Here is a 16,605-nt window from a genome sequence, read left to right as displayed (position 1 = left end):
ACCCTTTACTTTTCTTAATTAACACTTTGATTATGGTAAAGGTAGACTTTGACTCTAGATTAACAAAATTTAGGATGTGATATATAACAGATCTAGGGTTATAAGTCTTTCAAACTAGCTACAGGATTTTGAGGTCATATGGTTATGCAATTCCAAGATAAACATAATCTAATTTAATCAAATCTTATCATTCTAATTCAAGAGGAACAAGAAGCACACAACTAGCATCGGAACATTTTTTTTTTAATGTTAAATGATTCCCCCCCCCCTTTTTTAGCATGATAAAAACATGGTAATTTACATTGTCTAACATGTCACGAGGAAAATTAACTAAGCTGAAAAAAAGGTAAATAGCCATCTTTACCTAGGCTTGTAAGGTGTTTAGTGGATCCCGAGGATTAGTCGTGGTGCGTGTAAGCTGACTCAGACACTTTGAATTATAAAAAAACAAAAATGTTAGTTGGCTGGGTTTTACTAGAACCTTAAATCAATTTATGAAAAAAAAATAGGACACAATTAGAACTTTAAAGATATATTTAAGATTGTGATATCAATGGTTCAAAATATTTTTTTATTTAGAAATATATTAAAATAATTTTTTTTATTTTTTAAAAATTATTTTTAACATCAACATATAAAAATAATATAAAAACATATATTTTTTATTTTAAACAAAAAAAATTCAAAATCTTTAAAAACATGGTTTGCACCACGTTTTCAAATACACTTTAAATTTTTTTTTGAGATTGTGATAACAGTGATAGTTTAAAATATTTTTAATTTAAAAATACATTAAAATATTTTTTTTATTTTTAAAAAATTATTTTTTACATCACATATTAAATTAATCTAAAATTATAAAACAAAATTTTATTTTAAGTAAAATTTGTCCTTAAAAAAATCTTTGGACACACCCTTGGATTTCTTTGGGCTATTTCCCAAACACACCCTATTAGATTTTCCGTATCCCCTTTCTATTTCCCTCCCTGTCTGTTCCACAGTATCCATGACCGGCGAAGCCTTACCTATTTCGGCAGCCTTTCTCCGCTCACAGGATCCGAACCTGTCCCGCTAGATTTCTCTGGGCTACACTCACACACTGTGATTGGTGACTTCGTTTTTTCCTTTTGTTCTCCTTTTTCCTGTCTTTGCGTTTCTCTTTTACTGGTTTGAGCTGTTGTTTGATCAATTGTGTGTGCTTTATAAGTTGCTAATTTGTTTTTATAGGGTTTCCGAGGCTTTATCCCCACTGTCGGTGTAGTTCTTTATGCTTTCTTGGTTTGCTTCTCCACTTTTATTTCTAGGCTTCTTATAAATCTATTTTATTCTTTGCATTTTTCTCATTGCTTCTTCTCTCTGCTTTGGTTTTCTGGTTGGTGGCATGTGCCTTAGTACCTGTTCTACTGCTGTGGCTGGTGTATTTTCGTGAAACTCTCTGCCATCTCTTTGTTTTTAGATTGGTTTTCAGTTGTTTCTCTTGCTTCTGGTCTGGGTGTCTGCTCTGTCTCTTTGTTGCTGCACGTATGTGTTGGGTTATGCAGCTTCTTTTTTTAGATGGACTTAGCAGCCAGCACCATCGTTAGTGAATTTTAGCCTGTTAGGAAAAAAAAATCAATAAGCGCAGAAGTTAGTTTTCAATTTAGTGTGTTGATATCACATTTTCCCACGTGGGAAATTAGAATTGAATTTTGAGCATGCTATTCAGACAAAATTAAGAATCTTTTCGGTTGACAAAATAGCAAGAAGGCAACTAAGAATTTAGAAGGGGGAGAAAGTATATCCACCAATTATATATATGCTCTAGAGAAGTTTTCTGTGATTTTTTAAGTGCTAGAAATGTATAAAATCAAACGTGTCTGTATCACCAGAGGCTGAGGTAGACTTTAACATGAAGAAGGAAGGAAAGAAAGAAAGAAGGAAGATGAAGCTAGGGTAGACTCTCAGTGCTTACCTATTGTGCCTACCTTCTTTCCTTAATTTTCTCGGCCACTGTTTCTTCAATGAAGCTTCTCTTGTTGTGGCCCTTTCAAACCTTTAAAGACTTGGACAGCCCATGCTTGACTCATCTTATTGCTTTGCTGCAATGCTTTTATGTTCTGGAAGTTGGTTTTAGGTCCGGATGTGGTCCTTCTCTGATGTTAATTTCATCAATGAGCTTTTCAGTTTTTGCAGTTACGTTGATGCTGCTCTGCTTTTTTTTTTTTTTTTATATATAGCTCAATGTTGCTGCTTGCTATGCCTGCAGTTTTAGCTTACCTTTTGATTGGCATTTGATTTGTTTTTCCATATCTTTTGTCTTGAACTGGTTTTGCATGGTTGAATAACCTCGGTTCTGTGGTGCTTTTCCAGGTTCAGTTGCTGTAAGGATTAGGAGGGTTATTGCTGTCTTTGAATTGTTCTTCCCAGGACTTTATCCTACATCATCCTGGTACGAGTTCGATCCTTTTTTTCATAAAATCTACACTTGCTAGATGAACGTTAGAAAGATTGTCCATTTCGAAAGCCTTATATTGCAATGGGTTAATGACGCTCCTGTCACCGCTGTTCTGTGCTGGAATTTATTTAAAAAAAAGGTTTTATGTTTTATTCATCTATGTTGTTTCTTTGCACCTGCATGCACAACCCTTTTTTTAAAAAAAAAATCTGGAGAGGTTTGCACCTTATGTGTGTAGAATCCAATGGTTTTGGTTTTCTGTTTTTCTTGAAACAAAGAGTTGCCTCTGTGTTAAGCATAGAAAAAAAGGAGCAACAGTAGTTAGGAGCCTGCAATTTTCCTTATCATATCATGTGCTAAGCATTTATCCATGAAAGAAGTATGGGATTTTAATGGGATTGGAAATGTCTATGCTTTAGAGCTGCTATTTCCCATTGTGTTATATCAGAAGAAAGAAAAAGTAAAAAAACAGACAGAAAATCATTTCAAATACATACAAAGAAAAAGTCAAAAACAATAGTAAGAGCAATGAAACCACTAACTTTCATATCATAGATAGACAGAAAATCCACACTCATACAATTAATCATCAAAATGCATTCTATGAGACATTCAAAGTTGCTTTTCTCACAAAAAGAACAGAACTTTACTCCACAATAATTGATTATTTCATTGACGAGCACAAAAAAAATCAATAAAACACATCAATTTTCCACAAATGAGAAACAATGAACGAAATATAACAAAACCCATGTTCTCAAAACTTCACATGTAAATGGAAAGATGAAAGCAAAACAGTACCAAAATAACAAACAATGGGTGATTACAACAAAAAATAAAGCAGAAAACAGCTGAAACCCAGTAAAAAAACACCAAAAGTAAAACATATTCAAGGGTACAAAGAGGTAGTACCTGAAGTTGGTGTATAGGCTCCTAGAGAGTGGTGGAGGGAGAAAAGTGGAAATGTGTTAGAGAGAGAGGGGTGGCTCTGCTCTCTCTGGCATCAACTGGTGAGTTGTTCTTCCAAGCAAGCTAGGGAGGGCGTGAGGAGTGTAACCTTTTGACACACATTACATCAAGGTTCTCAAAAACATTTTTTATTTACATGTAAATTTTTTAACTATTTATATAGACAATTTCAGCCATGTCGAAAATAACAGTATAATACAATTAAGACAAAAGTTAAATAAACAATACAAAAAACAACTTAAAATACATAGTTCAAATTAAAATTCATATATAGTTTAAATTAAAAATCTCTTACAATACAATTATATCCATAGAATTTCATTACCTAACAATCATCAAGCCTAAAACAAACAAAGTTTGAACTATGTATAATGGATGTAAAAATTGTTCACTGTTTATTCTAAAAATTATTTTTGCAGTCATCAAGCATAAAAAGGTAACTTTTAAGCTTAGATTTTGTCTTTTAAAAATCTATTAAAAAAATCGGATTGGGTATGGGTACCTGCTCGATGGAAAAGGTCCTTCACTTGAACTAATCCTACTAGGTTGGAGGATGGTGGTGGATTCTGATGTTTTGGGGCAGTGGCAAGTGGAACAATATCCGCTCCCAACCCGATCTATTGTCATCCCCTTGGTACTCAACATCTCTCTCTCAATTGTTTTACTTGATTTGACTAAGACTGTGATTGTATTATGATTCATTAGGTCAAAGTTTTATTTTTTTAGGTTTCTTGGTGGGTCATTAGTTGCGATTAGAAGATGTTAATAGATATTTCATGTGATGAAGCATTCTCAGGCAGTTTTATATTTGATGTGTTGTTATTTTGTGTTGTATTACTAAGAGAGATAAAAGCATACCTGCACAGAGATGAACAATTGTTCTAAAAATTGGACTCCATGACAAACTGTTATCCTATCATCTATGATTAAGAAAAACAGGTCTCTGCTTTGAAAAGTCTGATTTTGTTTTTTAAAAAACTCCTTAACCTGTACATTAAGAAAATGCTTATTGTGATGCTTTACCAAAAGAGCGAAAATGCCAATTGTAGTGTAACTTTTTTATGCCAAGCTTCTGGAATTCAGAACCAAACATGTTTGAAATTTAAAAACCTAGAATACACAGAAATTTGCTCATCAAGCATAAAAAACTAACTATTAAGCTTAGATTTTGTCTTTTAAAAATCTATTAAAAAAACCAGATTGGGTTTGGGTCCCAGCCCAGTGGAAAAAGTCCATCGGACCTAATCTGACCAGGTTGAAGGATGGTGGTGGATTTCGATGTTTTGGGGCGGTGTCAAGTGGAACAATATCCGCTCCCGACCCGAGCTATTGCCATCCCCACAGTACCCAGCAACTCTCTCTCTCAGCTGTTTTGCTTGACTTGACGAAGGCTTAATTATATAGTGGAAACAGGGACAGAAAGAAACAGAGAGAGAATGGAGGAATCAACAATGGCAAAACAGAATAAGAATGTGCCAGTGTTGCCATGGATGAGAAGCCCGGTTGATGTAAGCAAATTTGAAGAGTACCCGCTTGATATCCTCCCTTGCCTTGACCCCAGGTCTCTCTCTCTCTCTCTATAGATATATATTATTAATATATTCAAATATTGTTTTTTCAAGATTATGTTGTTTAAATCAAAATCTTTGCTCATCATTTTAGGTTGAAGATGGCTTTGCAGAATATGGGTTTCAAGACACTTTTTCCAGTTCAAATTGCAGTTTGGCAAGAGACTATAGGGCCAGGTGCCTTTGAGAGAGACCTTTGCATTAATTCACCAACAGGAAGTGGCAAAACTTTAGCCTATGCTTTGCCAATTGTGCAAATGCTTTCGACTCGCGCTGTCAAATGTCTCCGTGCATTGGTTGTTTTGCCCACTCGTGATTTAGCCTTGCAGGTTAAACAAGTTTTTGCTGCCATAGCACCTGCTATGGGCTTATCTGTTGGTTTGGCTGTGGGCCAATCTTCAATTGCTGATGAAATTTCAGAACTTATTAAGAAACCTCAGCATGAGGCTGGGATTTGTTATGACCCCCAAGATGTTTTGCAAGAATTACAGAGTTCAGTGGATATATTGGTGGCAACCCCAGGAAGGCTCATGGACCATATCACTACCACTAAGGGATTTACACTCGAGCACCTCTGTTATCTTGTAAGCATCGAATTGTGCTATCTCCAACTTACATCTGCCACATTTTAGTTCTGAAACTCTAATTTATTTCATGTTTAGTAACACCAAGTTCCTTTGTTCTCTGTGAAAGTTTATATGGGACTGAATTCTTGTTGCCTTTTTTAACAAATAGACGAGTGTTACCTTTTCTTTTGAAATGCTATTACTTTGGTTAAATTTTATTATAAATTGATTCTCAGAAGAATTTGCTTTAATTTCATCTTGACAATCCATTCTAATATGCAGGCTAGCTGCTAGCTACTGGTTTTCCATGCTAATATATTTTTCAGTTGCTGTTTAATTAATTAAATGTGATCGTATATAAGAATAAAAATCTTGATGACGAACTCCAAATTAGTTTTAGTAATTCCAACATATCATAGGCTTAATTTTTTTTTTTTTATATCACTGCATCCCATCGATGGCCAACAGCTGTTGTGATTGATACTTTACTCTACCCATTTGTTTTCCCCTTTGTGTTTCTTCAACATGATTGGTTCTAGGACATCATGTTTGGAAGAAACAAATAAAAAATTTAGATTTTGGTTGTATGAATGCACGGGCCACAAGGTGTTGCCTTAACATATTTTCATTTCTGTCATTTCTTATGTGGTAATGCTATTCTAATAAAGCAAACTATTATTTTAGGTTGTTGATGAAACAGACCGCTTGCTCAGGGAATCATACCAATCTTGGCTTCCGACTGTGCTCAAATTGACCCGCCCTTATGATGAAAGCCTCGTGCCTGGTGTTAATAATTTTCTTCCTTGTGCATCTGGTTCCTTAAAAACCATAAGGAGATGGTGAGTTCTATATTTGTTTATCTCCCTCCAATCTACCATGAGTATCTTCTTGTCTCAGCAACAAGTCATTTTCATGCATTATCCCATACATCAGTATTATGTCACTGCATATATTTCTGGCCAAGAGAGTCTCTTGTGAAGTCACACATACTGCTAGTAGGCGAATTATTGTGATGCTTGAATTGATGCTCAATGTGATTGTTGGGGTTAATGGAGCACTTCCTGCATCCTATGAGATGATATACAACATCTTTAAGATTATCCATGTTACTATTGTATGAAAAGATAAGTAAATTATATCCTTTGATACATTCAGTCTTGGTTGTGCTTGTTATTTGAAATATTTTGCAGTGGTGTTGAAAGGGGGTTCAAGGGTAAATCTTACCCTAGGCTTGCGAAGATGGTTTTATCTGCCACATTAACCCAAGATCCAAGCAAGCTTGCTCAACTTAATCTGCATCATCCTTTATTCTTGACAACTGGTCAAAGACGTTACCAACTCCCTGAAAAATTAGAATCCTACAAACTGGTACGCTATCACTATTGTATTGCCAGCTTGTGCTTGGTAACTGTGGTTTATGGCTTAATTTTGAACTTTTTATAGCTGTTGATTCAACCTCAGTTTGATCGAAGTTTCAATTGGGAATATGAAAAGATACATTAAACAGATTTTGATATGATTTTACTTTGTACAACTTGCTTAATACAATAATGTTATCTTGGTGCAGATTTACTCTTTTCCTATTATACTAGTTAATTTATATGTTATTTCTCCATGACGAAGGGAGTCCATTTTTGGCAGGGTAAAGGGTAGAAGTTCTGAGTATTGATTTTCCAGAATTTTCTTAGAATTGCAATGAGAAGAACTTTGAAAATTTAGAGATTTTGTGTCCATCTTTGCAGTTTAGATGTGGTAAAACATAACTTCAGTTCCTTATTTTCATACTCTCTGTCCTAAAATGAGTATTATGTGCGAAAAAATGACTATTTATTTTCAAATTGGAGAAAAATGACAATTTGTAGAAAAATAAATTAGGTGAAGTAAATTTTGAATTTAAAGAAAAAAATTAAAATTTTATTGTTTTTTGAACATGATGTTCATTTTGGGACTGATCTAGTATGATATTTTTATATGATATATTGTAAGCCAATGTTTTCTTTTTGAAGTTCTCCATATAGGGTTTAAATTTACATTTATATTGCTATTGACTCAAAAGTCAAAATGTTTTGAATTTGGATTCTGCTCATTAAACTAATTATAGTAACTTGATCTCCAATCATATAGTTACATTTTCTTGAAGCATGGCAATGACAAAGGGAGCTTAGCTCTCCCTAAGAAATTAATCGTGTTTTCTCTACTAAAATGAGCTTTCTACATGTTTTGAATAGATCTGCATGTCCAAGCTGAAACCTCTTTACTTGGTTGCGGTTCTACAACATTTAGGAGGGGAGAAATGTATTGTTTTCACATCATCTGTGGAGTCAACTCATCGGCTTTGCACCTTACTGAACTTTTTTGGTGATCTGAAAGTCAAGATCAAGGAGTATTCGGGTCTTCAACGTCAATCAGTAAGAAGGTAATATTATGATGAATTTACATTATTGACTGGGTACTAGGTACAGGTTTAACACATGTTGAATTTTGGTCTCTGTGAATATGTGGGACTGGTTAAAAGGCTTTTACATATATGACATTGGACGACCTAAAATAAACGGCAAATTAGTTGGACCATGCCTTAAACCATTCTTATGATCATCTCTTCCACCAAGTAGGAGTTACCATGATCATGAGAAGATCATCTATTCAATATAGCTAAAGGAAAGATTTTAATATTACATGAAAATATCTTTAAAAAATCACAAGAATGGAACTATGATAGAGATATGAAAAAGGTCAGTTTGAACTAGTTCATATCTAACGAGATGGAAATGGGATTTGTAATAACAACATCGATGGGTTGCTATAATATTCATCTTTTCATAACTATTAAGATCCAAGAAAACTGTCCTAACTATAGCAAAAATGAATAGATCCTTGCATAGATGAGATTTGCTTGATGTAGAGGGGTTGTGTATGGATTTGTTGGTTGGGTTTGGTGAGAGTGTTGTGTACCAAATAATAATGCCTTGGGGACTAAATTTAGTGGCCAGGAATGAGTCTATGGTGACTTTTGAATGATGGGGAGTTGTATTCGGGTTTGACTTTGAATGAGGGCTTAAAATGGTGTTTTGGAGACCGAGGAAATACTTGGGGGAAGAGGTGAGGACAGTCTCAAAATTTGAGGATGATGCTTCGTGAGATATTGTTCCGTATGAGCCATGATCATCATCAAGGCTCCCATTAAACATGATCCAAATCCATACAAGAAAACCAAAAAAGCATGATTAATCAAGTCACTAGTTATCACTATAATGATATATAATTAATGGGATAATTACATTGAACCTCCTATAGTTTGATTGTTTGTTTTCTTTGCCTTTGTATTTTGAAAAATTACATTTTACATTTATAAGCTGTAGAACACTTTATATCTGCAAAAAAAAATCAACAAAAAAATTGGAATTATCTACAAAGTTCCATTTTATTTCAATTAATGATTAAAAAACACATGCTATGCTAAAATAACAATATTGCCACTCTCCACTCTCGCTCTTTTTCCCAAGCATAAAACCCTAGCCACCACCAATCTCCACCATACTTGCTGGAATCCTGGCACAACTAGATTCCATAACAGTCCCATGACAACAACCTGTCTTCAATATTCCAGCTATTTCTGCTATTTATCATGCCCAAAGGGGCACCTTGTTTTAAACAAAGATGTAACTGCTCCAAACAACAACATTTCTGCTGCTCAACCTTCATGAAAACACTTAATCTTTCTTTCAACTTTCTAGTAAAAACTGAAAGTTTGTGTATCTTGCGTAAAAATCCTGCCATGATGCCATATAACCCCAGGTTTGTTGCACCTGCACGAGAAAATGGGGAACGTATGCAGAATTGAACCGACCCTTTGTCAACACATTACCTTCTAATTCTTCATGTGTTCATCTTGCCCATAAGGGGCTTTTCATTAGATCCGACGACCATGTTCTGGTTTGGTTCATACTATTTGTCACTCATAGTATGTGAGATCTTGCCTAGAGTTTAAAGATGGAGAACATAAAACCCTTTTGCAAAAATTAAATCATCTTGCCACTTTCGAATTATTCTAGGATCACCTCAACTCATTAACTCTTCCTTCGTATAAAGACAGTTGATTATGCCTCCCTTTTCTCCCACTAAAACACCTAAAATCCAAGCTAAGATCAGCCCAAAACCAGTCCTAAAAACAACCCAGAATTCATAGCTTCAAATCAACCTAAAAACCATCGTTTTACTATGGTTCTTTTATAGGTTCTTTTCTCTGATATGGACAAAGAAAATTGGGTTTTTTCATGAGAATGTTGTGGAGAGAAAGAAAGAAACGATGCACTCAAGAGTGAGAGTGAGTGTTCTGTCGTTTCTTTTAGTTTGCAATATATTATATATGAGGAGGGTGGTGTCATTTCACACTACTTGAAATTTTAGTTTGACTAGGGATGTAAAGTATAATTTTTCAAAACACGGAGACAGAGAAAAAACAATCAAACTATAGGAGACTGTAATTATCCCATAATTAATTCATGATCATAACGTGAGACCATCTCCAAATGAAATTAGTGAGAGCAAATTAAGCATCTACAATTGACATTTGGAGTATGGGGAAAGGGAGATAAAATGTAGTTTTCCTAAGATGCTTCTAGCTTAGAATGGAAATCCTTGTTGTATTTTTAACATAAACATATAACCCCTGTGACTTACTTGTAGTCCATTGTAACTTCAATTTTTAAAATAGAACATTTCGTTCATGTTGCTTGATGTCTTTGTTCTCAGGGAATATTTTTGAATAAACTTTAGGTGAAAATCATTTAAATAATACATTTGTGAAGATTATGGAAGCAGTAGGTGCAACTTCCATCCTTGAGAGAAGACCGCCTAAGATGCTAGAGGCCCCAGTTTGGAGAAGTAATAAATTAGCAAATAGTATTGGGGAAAAAGGAAGGGGGGCGTAAACTAATGTGAATGAAGTGGTGTCAAAATTTTATATCGCATGATATAGAGGCAGTTTCGGACTATGATTAAGCAGAATGGCGCAAAAGAATCTATAACCCAACTAGTTTAGGATTGCAGTTTCATTGTAATTGTTGTATTTGTTAAGATGATGTCAAAGAATCATGGGGATTTTGAAAATTGCAAAATGCTTTCTACACTTCCTAGCCAAAGGCTGTAATTTACTGTAACAGAAGGTTTATGGATTATATCTGACTTATTTAATAAAAAATGAACATAACAAAATTAAATTAAATGTTGCAGCAAGACCCTGAAGGCCTTCCGAGAAGGGGAGATACAAGTACTTGTTTCCTCCGATGCGATGACTCGTGGAATGGATATTGAAGGAGTGAGAAATATCATTAATTATGATATGCCTGCATATGTAAAGACATATGTTCATCGAGCTGGTCGAACAGCAAGAGCTGGCCAGACTGGGCGTTGCATCACATTGTTGCGTACACATGAGGTATATATTCTTTTTAATTTCTTCTCAAGACATATTTTGTGGTAATGCATCAATGAGATTACTTCGGTCCAAATTCATTGCTGACACACTCACATACATGGTTAAACATTCAGGCTCAATGTAGTAGGCACACACATGTAGAGGGAACATTGTTATCATCCATTGTTGAACATAAAGGTTTGATGTTTTAGGTTGCTGTTGTGAAGTGTTGGTCACCATGAACAACTGCCTGAGCTCATATAAGAGAGCAGACTCTTAGATCAGTATATCGTCAGCTTGATTTTGACCTATTTTTATATACTTGTTCAGACCATTTGGGGGATGTGATTTTTATTTTGGGTTATTGATGTCAAAACATTTATTCTAAAGGAAAAGTTGTGCTTTTTGCTTGAAGCTGGTTTGAAACTAAGAAGTTGGAAGTTTCTAACATTAGCATGATCTAACAAGCTGGATTCACAATATATGGAATATAATAAAAATCACTTATATCAAGGGGGGAACTAAATTCTGGATGAACCATGGCCATCATCACATCAGATGAAAGCTGAATGTATTCATTTGATTCAGTACTGACCATCTAATTCATGCCAGTGCAATTTTTTTGCATGTCTGCTCAAAACAAATTGGTTGTCTGTCTGCTGTATTTGTTATTGTTGCCCCACAAGTGCTCAATTGCAGCAACCTGGAGGCTCAACTGGAATCATTCTTAACATATTTTTAGCAGATTGAAATAGTTAAATAATCTACTATTTAATTTGTTTCAGGTAAAACGTTTCAAGAAACTGTTACAGAAAGCTGATAATGATTCTTGTCCAATTTACTCCATCCCTTCGAGCTCTGTTAAGTCACTTCACCCCTTCTATTTATCTGGTAATTTCTTGGCTTTTCTTTCCTATGGAGAAACTCGTAATTGCTTTGGCAGATACGTACTCTGCATTAGCTCATGAGTGAAAGTAAAAATTAGTGTTGTTTTTCTTTAGGATTCACTTATTGTTGCAATTTGTCTTTAATTTAGACTACAGATTCAATTCATTTTGAGATAATAATGTTAAACCACTTTTCTATATCATTTTTTTTTTGTCCTGGTAGCAAAGATATTGGACAGTCATGAATGATTTGGGCACGGTCTTCTTTGTTTCTTCATCAATTGCTGTTCTCACCATTACCTTTGGAAAGGAAGAGGCTGTAAAGATGATATGTGATGAATAAGATCTTTGTGATGACATCATGTTTAAAATGCTGGTTGTATCCTCGCTGGACGAGGAAACCATGAAAATTCTGACTTCTAAATAGAATGTCTTTTGATGTTGGTACAAGTAACACTGAGCTTTTTGTTGCTTTTTATCTGCAGCACTGGAGAAACTTAAAGAAACAGTTCAATCAGAAACATCAAGAAAGGGAAAAGTTGGTCTTAAATTTTCTAGAGTGAGTAGAGAGAAGAAATCCTTGGAGGAATAGCTTAATCAATCAAGCTGGCAGCATCTTTTCCAATGTCTAGTCTAACTTTGGTGTTCACAGGTTCGTGGAAGTTTTCTGAAACATAAAACTGCACCATGACGATGAAATCCACATATATATATATATATATACATGGATGCAATTTTGCAACTCCCCTATTTTACATTTGGGTTCACGCTTTGTCGATCACCCGAAAGTAATATTCAGCCTATCTTTGAAGAAGCTACAATTAAACTCGATTAAGGGTTCCTAACTAGTTGTTCTTGGATCCTTTTTGTCTATTCTATACCATTTAACGACCAACTTCTGTGACATGTGGTGATGCTAAACCATCTAGGTTGCTTATAGGAAAAAGTTTTAGCTAAGCGAAATGTACTCCTCCATTTGTAAGGGATTTCAAATGAAGCTATATATCAGCAAACATGGAAGCTTTGATTTGAGATGCAGATGAAAAATACAGTACCAGGCCCAAGCACCATCTTCGAGATGAAGCCACAAAAAAACGAAAAAACAGGTAAAGGAGGACCTTGGGAATCCCACTTCACTCGATGCTCAGCTAGTGCAGACATCAACGTGTAAAAGACACTAACTATACTATAACCCGAATTAAGCTGACTTGGTGCTAAACTTCCAAAAAAAAAAAAAAGTAACGTGATTTATTCGCCTTTCAGACGACTGCTTAGAGTTCCGAAAAAATAACTGGTATCCTTTTTATATTTCAACTTGACTTGATGACGTGTTTTTCCAGGAAAAAGTTGTCATCATCGATAAATCAGCCCCAAATTGCCGAATCCCCTAAAATGCATGGCAACAAATATGTCAGCTGAAACTTCAAATGTTAGACAAGCACAAAACACTCGGCAGAGCATTGCATGTCAAGAACTCTTCAATTTGTGAACATAGTAAATTGGATTAAACAAATTCATGAATTTACCTAGGATTTCTAATCTTCTCTCTCTTCCCCTATCTCAAATTATATGTTCTTAGGGGAGAAGAATCATCAAGTTTACAAAAAAAAATTGCCATTTCATCACTCCAACAATTCCTTGGTTGTAACTCAGTAAATACAATAGAGTAGATAACTTGGGTCGTGCTGTGCGGGAGGTGTTGATCTAATCTGTGTTTGTCTCTTTTTTTTAAAAAAATAATAAAAATTATAGAAAATCTTTTAAGTGCATTGGAAGCCAAACTCAAAGTTGTTGGATCTAGCTGGGCAGCAGAATCTAATGTACGCCAGCTCAAATGAAAAAAATTATCATTACTCAATTTTTGTACAATATAAAAAAATTCTATCAATTTATTTTCTCTTTACCGTATGAAAAAAAATTACATAAGAGTCATGAGGCCAAAAAAATAAAAATGTTAATTAAAATAAAATAAAAAAATAAAAAAAATTAAATATTTTTAAAAGAATTTTTAAAACGCAAAAATAAACATGTTTTAATAAGAAAATTCAGCCCAACCTCAAATGATAAAAAATTATCATAACCCAACTTTTGTATCATATAAAAAAACTCCTATCAATTTATTTTCTTTTTACTGTATGAAAAAAAATTAAATAAGAGAAAAGAAATTAAAATTGATTTTTATATCATCACGTCAAAATAATACAAAAACATCAAAAAATATTAATTTGAATTAAAAAAAATTCAAACTTTTTTAAAAGAATTTTTAAAACGCAAAAACAAATATGCTTTAATAAAGAAATTCAACTCAACCTTGAATGAAAAATATTATCATCACCCAACTTTTGTACAATATAAAAAAACTCTCATCAATTTATTTTCTCTTTACTGTAAGACAAAAAATTAAATAAGAGAAGAAAAAAATTAAAGTATTGGATCCTGCTGGCCACAGTACCCAACGCTGATTGGTCCAACAGGATCTAACGGTATTGGGTCCTGGTGGCGACAGGACCCAATGACCCAGTAATACTTTTTAACTAAACACAGGACAGACAACGCCCCCCATAGACATTATAGCACTGTCCACAATGTAAATATTTTATATTTACAGTGTTGTTCACAGTATAATGAGTCTATATCTTACTGCCACTAGGATCCAATACTGATGGATCCTGTTAGGGCAGGACCTAACACTAATGGGTCCTGCTAGGGTTAATACCCAATATCGTATGATGGGTCTTATTAGCTACAGAACCTGATGCCGATGGGTCCAGCAGGACCTAACCCTGGTGGTGGCAGGACCTAACATATTATTGGGTCCTGTTGGGGGGCAAATGACTCAACAATCTAGCAACACCGTTTGACTAAACATAGAATAGATAACACTTCTCCATAGGCACTCCAATGTCATTTACAGTGTAAATATACTATATCTACAGTGATGTCTACAGTACAATAAATCTATGTTTTTCCCATAAAATGTATTTTAAAGTACAGTATAATTTGTGTGTGGGCTAGAAAGAAGAAGGGGAAGATAGGGATTAGAGATTTTTTATAGTGCCTCACTACGGTTTTTTTTTTTTTTTCCTTTTACGTGTATGTATGTAGCTACTGTTATGTGAATTGAGGATTTTTAAATACAATTAAAATACCAAGTCTTGTTTAAACTGAAAATAAGTTAAGTTTCACTTGGGTTTTTTCGGTTTTAGGTTAGCAATGTTTACGAAGCAAACCCGAACTAGTCTTAGATTTTAAATCATTCAGATTCATGTTTTACTGGTTACCCCGTTAAGGTTCTAAAACAACGATGAGAGGTTAGGAGAAATAAAAAATAAAAAATCAGTTCAGCTACCATCTGGCGGTCTAGGTTTTTTAACCTTGTCATTGGCTTTGATGGTGGACACTACCCATTTCTTCGATGCTGGCTTAAGTAAATTCTCAAGTTCTTCGATTGTATTAAGGTGGAATTGCAAGAAGAAGGGATTCGAATTTAGAAAGACTGGGGACTAGACGAGAAGAAGAGAGGCAAGTGATTGTTTTTGAGTTAAAGAGAAACTAGGTATGAAAATGCTGGATTGGATTAATCTTTTTGGGCCAAACATGGCCTTGAGCTTATATTAATTCTTGTTCCCGCTCTATACGCTAGTGGGCATTCATAAACGGAACAGCCTGCCTATCAGGGAAGCACCGTTCGAAAATAGAAAGAGGTGTCATCTCTGACAAGTTCCAATACAGCACAATGTCCCTTCTCTTGGATCTCTCGGGATCAGTAGCTTCTGCAACGACGCGAGTATACAAATTGGATGACTCGTGACAATAACTCATGTTCAAGTCTTCAGTGGGGTGTGAGGTCCGATGGGGTTCATGGAGATGGAATGCTTCTATAACTAAGAGAGAAATCTCAGATAAATGTTATGGGCGTCTGCGCCCAATCACCTGATGAGTTAGGAACACGACCACGCCCAATTTCATATGGGGATATAGCATGCCCATCCCTGACTATTTTTAGGTGTAGTCACGAGCTAAACCCAATTTTTTCTAGACTTAGAGTATGAGTTGAACCTAATGTTTTTCAGGTTGAATGCACAACTGAAATGTCATTTCACATTGAGTCTTTTATACCCTGTATCTGGGTTAATAATTATGATCACAACTGAAAGGTCATTCCACATTGAGTCTCTCGTACCTTGAGTCTGGGTTAATAATTATGATGTCCATCATAATTCTACTAAATATAAACAAGCAGTCCATACTTATATTAATTAGAAGTGATGGTACAAATAATAAAATAATATTATCTTACTCATACGAGATTACTTTTCTACTTCTCCTACGTTGCATGAAGCAGTTCAAATCAAGTAATATAAAAAAAAAAACATGAAAGTACAAAAAAAAGGTTGGGAAAAACCTTATATTTAGAGACAAACACATTTTCTCATTCTTCTTCTTGAATTTTGATCTTTTCTTTCTTTTTTTTTCTTTTTTTTTATAAAAATTCATTGATACTTTTATTAATGTTTTTTACTGTATAAAAATACCTAATATTGACTTAATCATCGAAGAATTCCCCCATCAACACCTCCCGAGGAATTTGTGAAGTCTTTTAATCCAGAAGAGTCTTACACCTCCTGAGAAGATTCATTAAAAAAGAAGTCAATATAGTCTTGAACTGAAGGTTATAGAACATATGGTGAGCATGAATGAAGTACAAGAATTTCTAGAAATAACTCATTCCAGAAGACTCCATGTGATTTTTGTATCTTCATCA

At 34.5% G+C, this 16,605-nt stretch overlaps 1 protein-coding gene across 6 annotated transcripts; it reads left to right on the top strand.

The window, feature by feature from the left end:
• Positions 1-938: 938 nt before the first annotated feature.
• LOC133699482 (DEAD-box ATP-dependent RNA helicase 1) lies at positions 939-12,744 on the top strand. 6 transcript variants are annotated; one of them, XM_062122727.1, is made up of 11 exons: positions 939-1,108; positions 1,228-1,278; positions 2,350-2,428; positions 4,817-4,964; positions 5,066-5,555; positions 6,222-6,376; positions 6,728-6,905; positions 7,766-7,953; positions 10,770-10,974; positions 11,739-11,844; positions 12,326-12,744. In XM_062122727.1, the coding sequence occupies exons 4-11, from the start codon at positions 4,840-4,842 to the stop codon at positions 12,430-12,432; spliced, it is 1,554 nt and encodes a 517-aa protein (XP_061978711.1). In that variant the 5' UTR covers positions 939-1,108; positions 1,228-1,278; positions 2,350-2,428; positions 4,817-4,839; the 3' UTR covers positions 12,433-12,744. The 6 variants fall into 6 exon arrangements, with proteins under 6 accessions (XP_061978711.1, XP_061978710.1, XP_061978712.1 ...); XM_062122726.1 differs by having other exon boundaries at positions 4,808-4,964; XM_062122728.1 differs by lacking the exon at positions 1,228-1,278.
• Positions 12,745-16,605: the final 3,861 nt, after the last annotated feature.

The sequence above is a fragment of the Populus nigra genome, chromosome 7 (assembly GCF_951802175.1).
Source record: "Populus nigra chromosome 7, ddPopNigr1.1, whole genome shotgun sequence".
NCBI lineage: Eukaryota > Viridiplantae > Streptophyta > Magnoliopsida > Malpighiales > Salicaceae > Populus > Populus nigra.
Note: the sequence above shows the minus strand (reverse complement) of the source record. Positions and strands in the feature narration are given on the sequence as shown.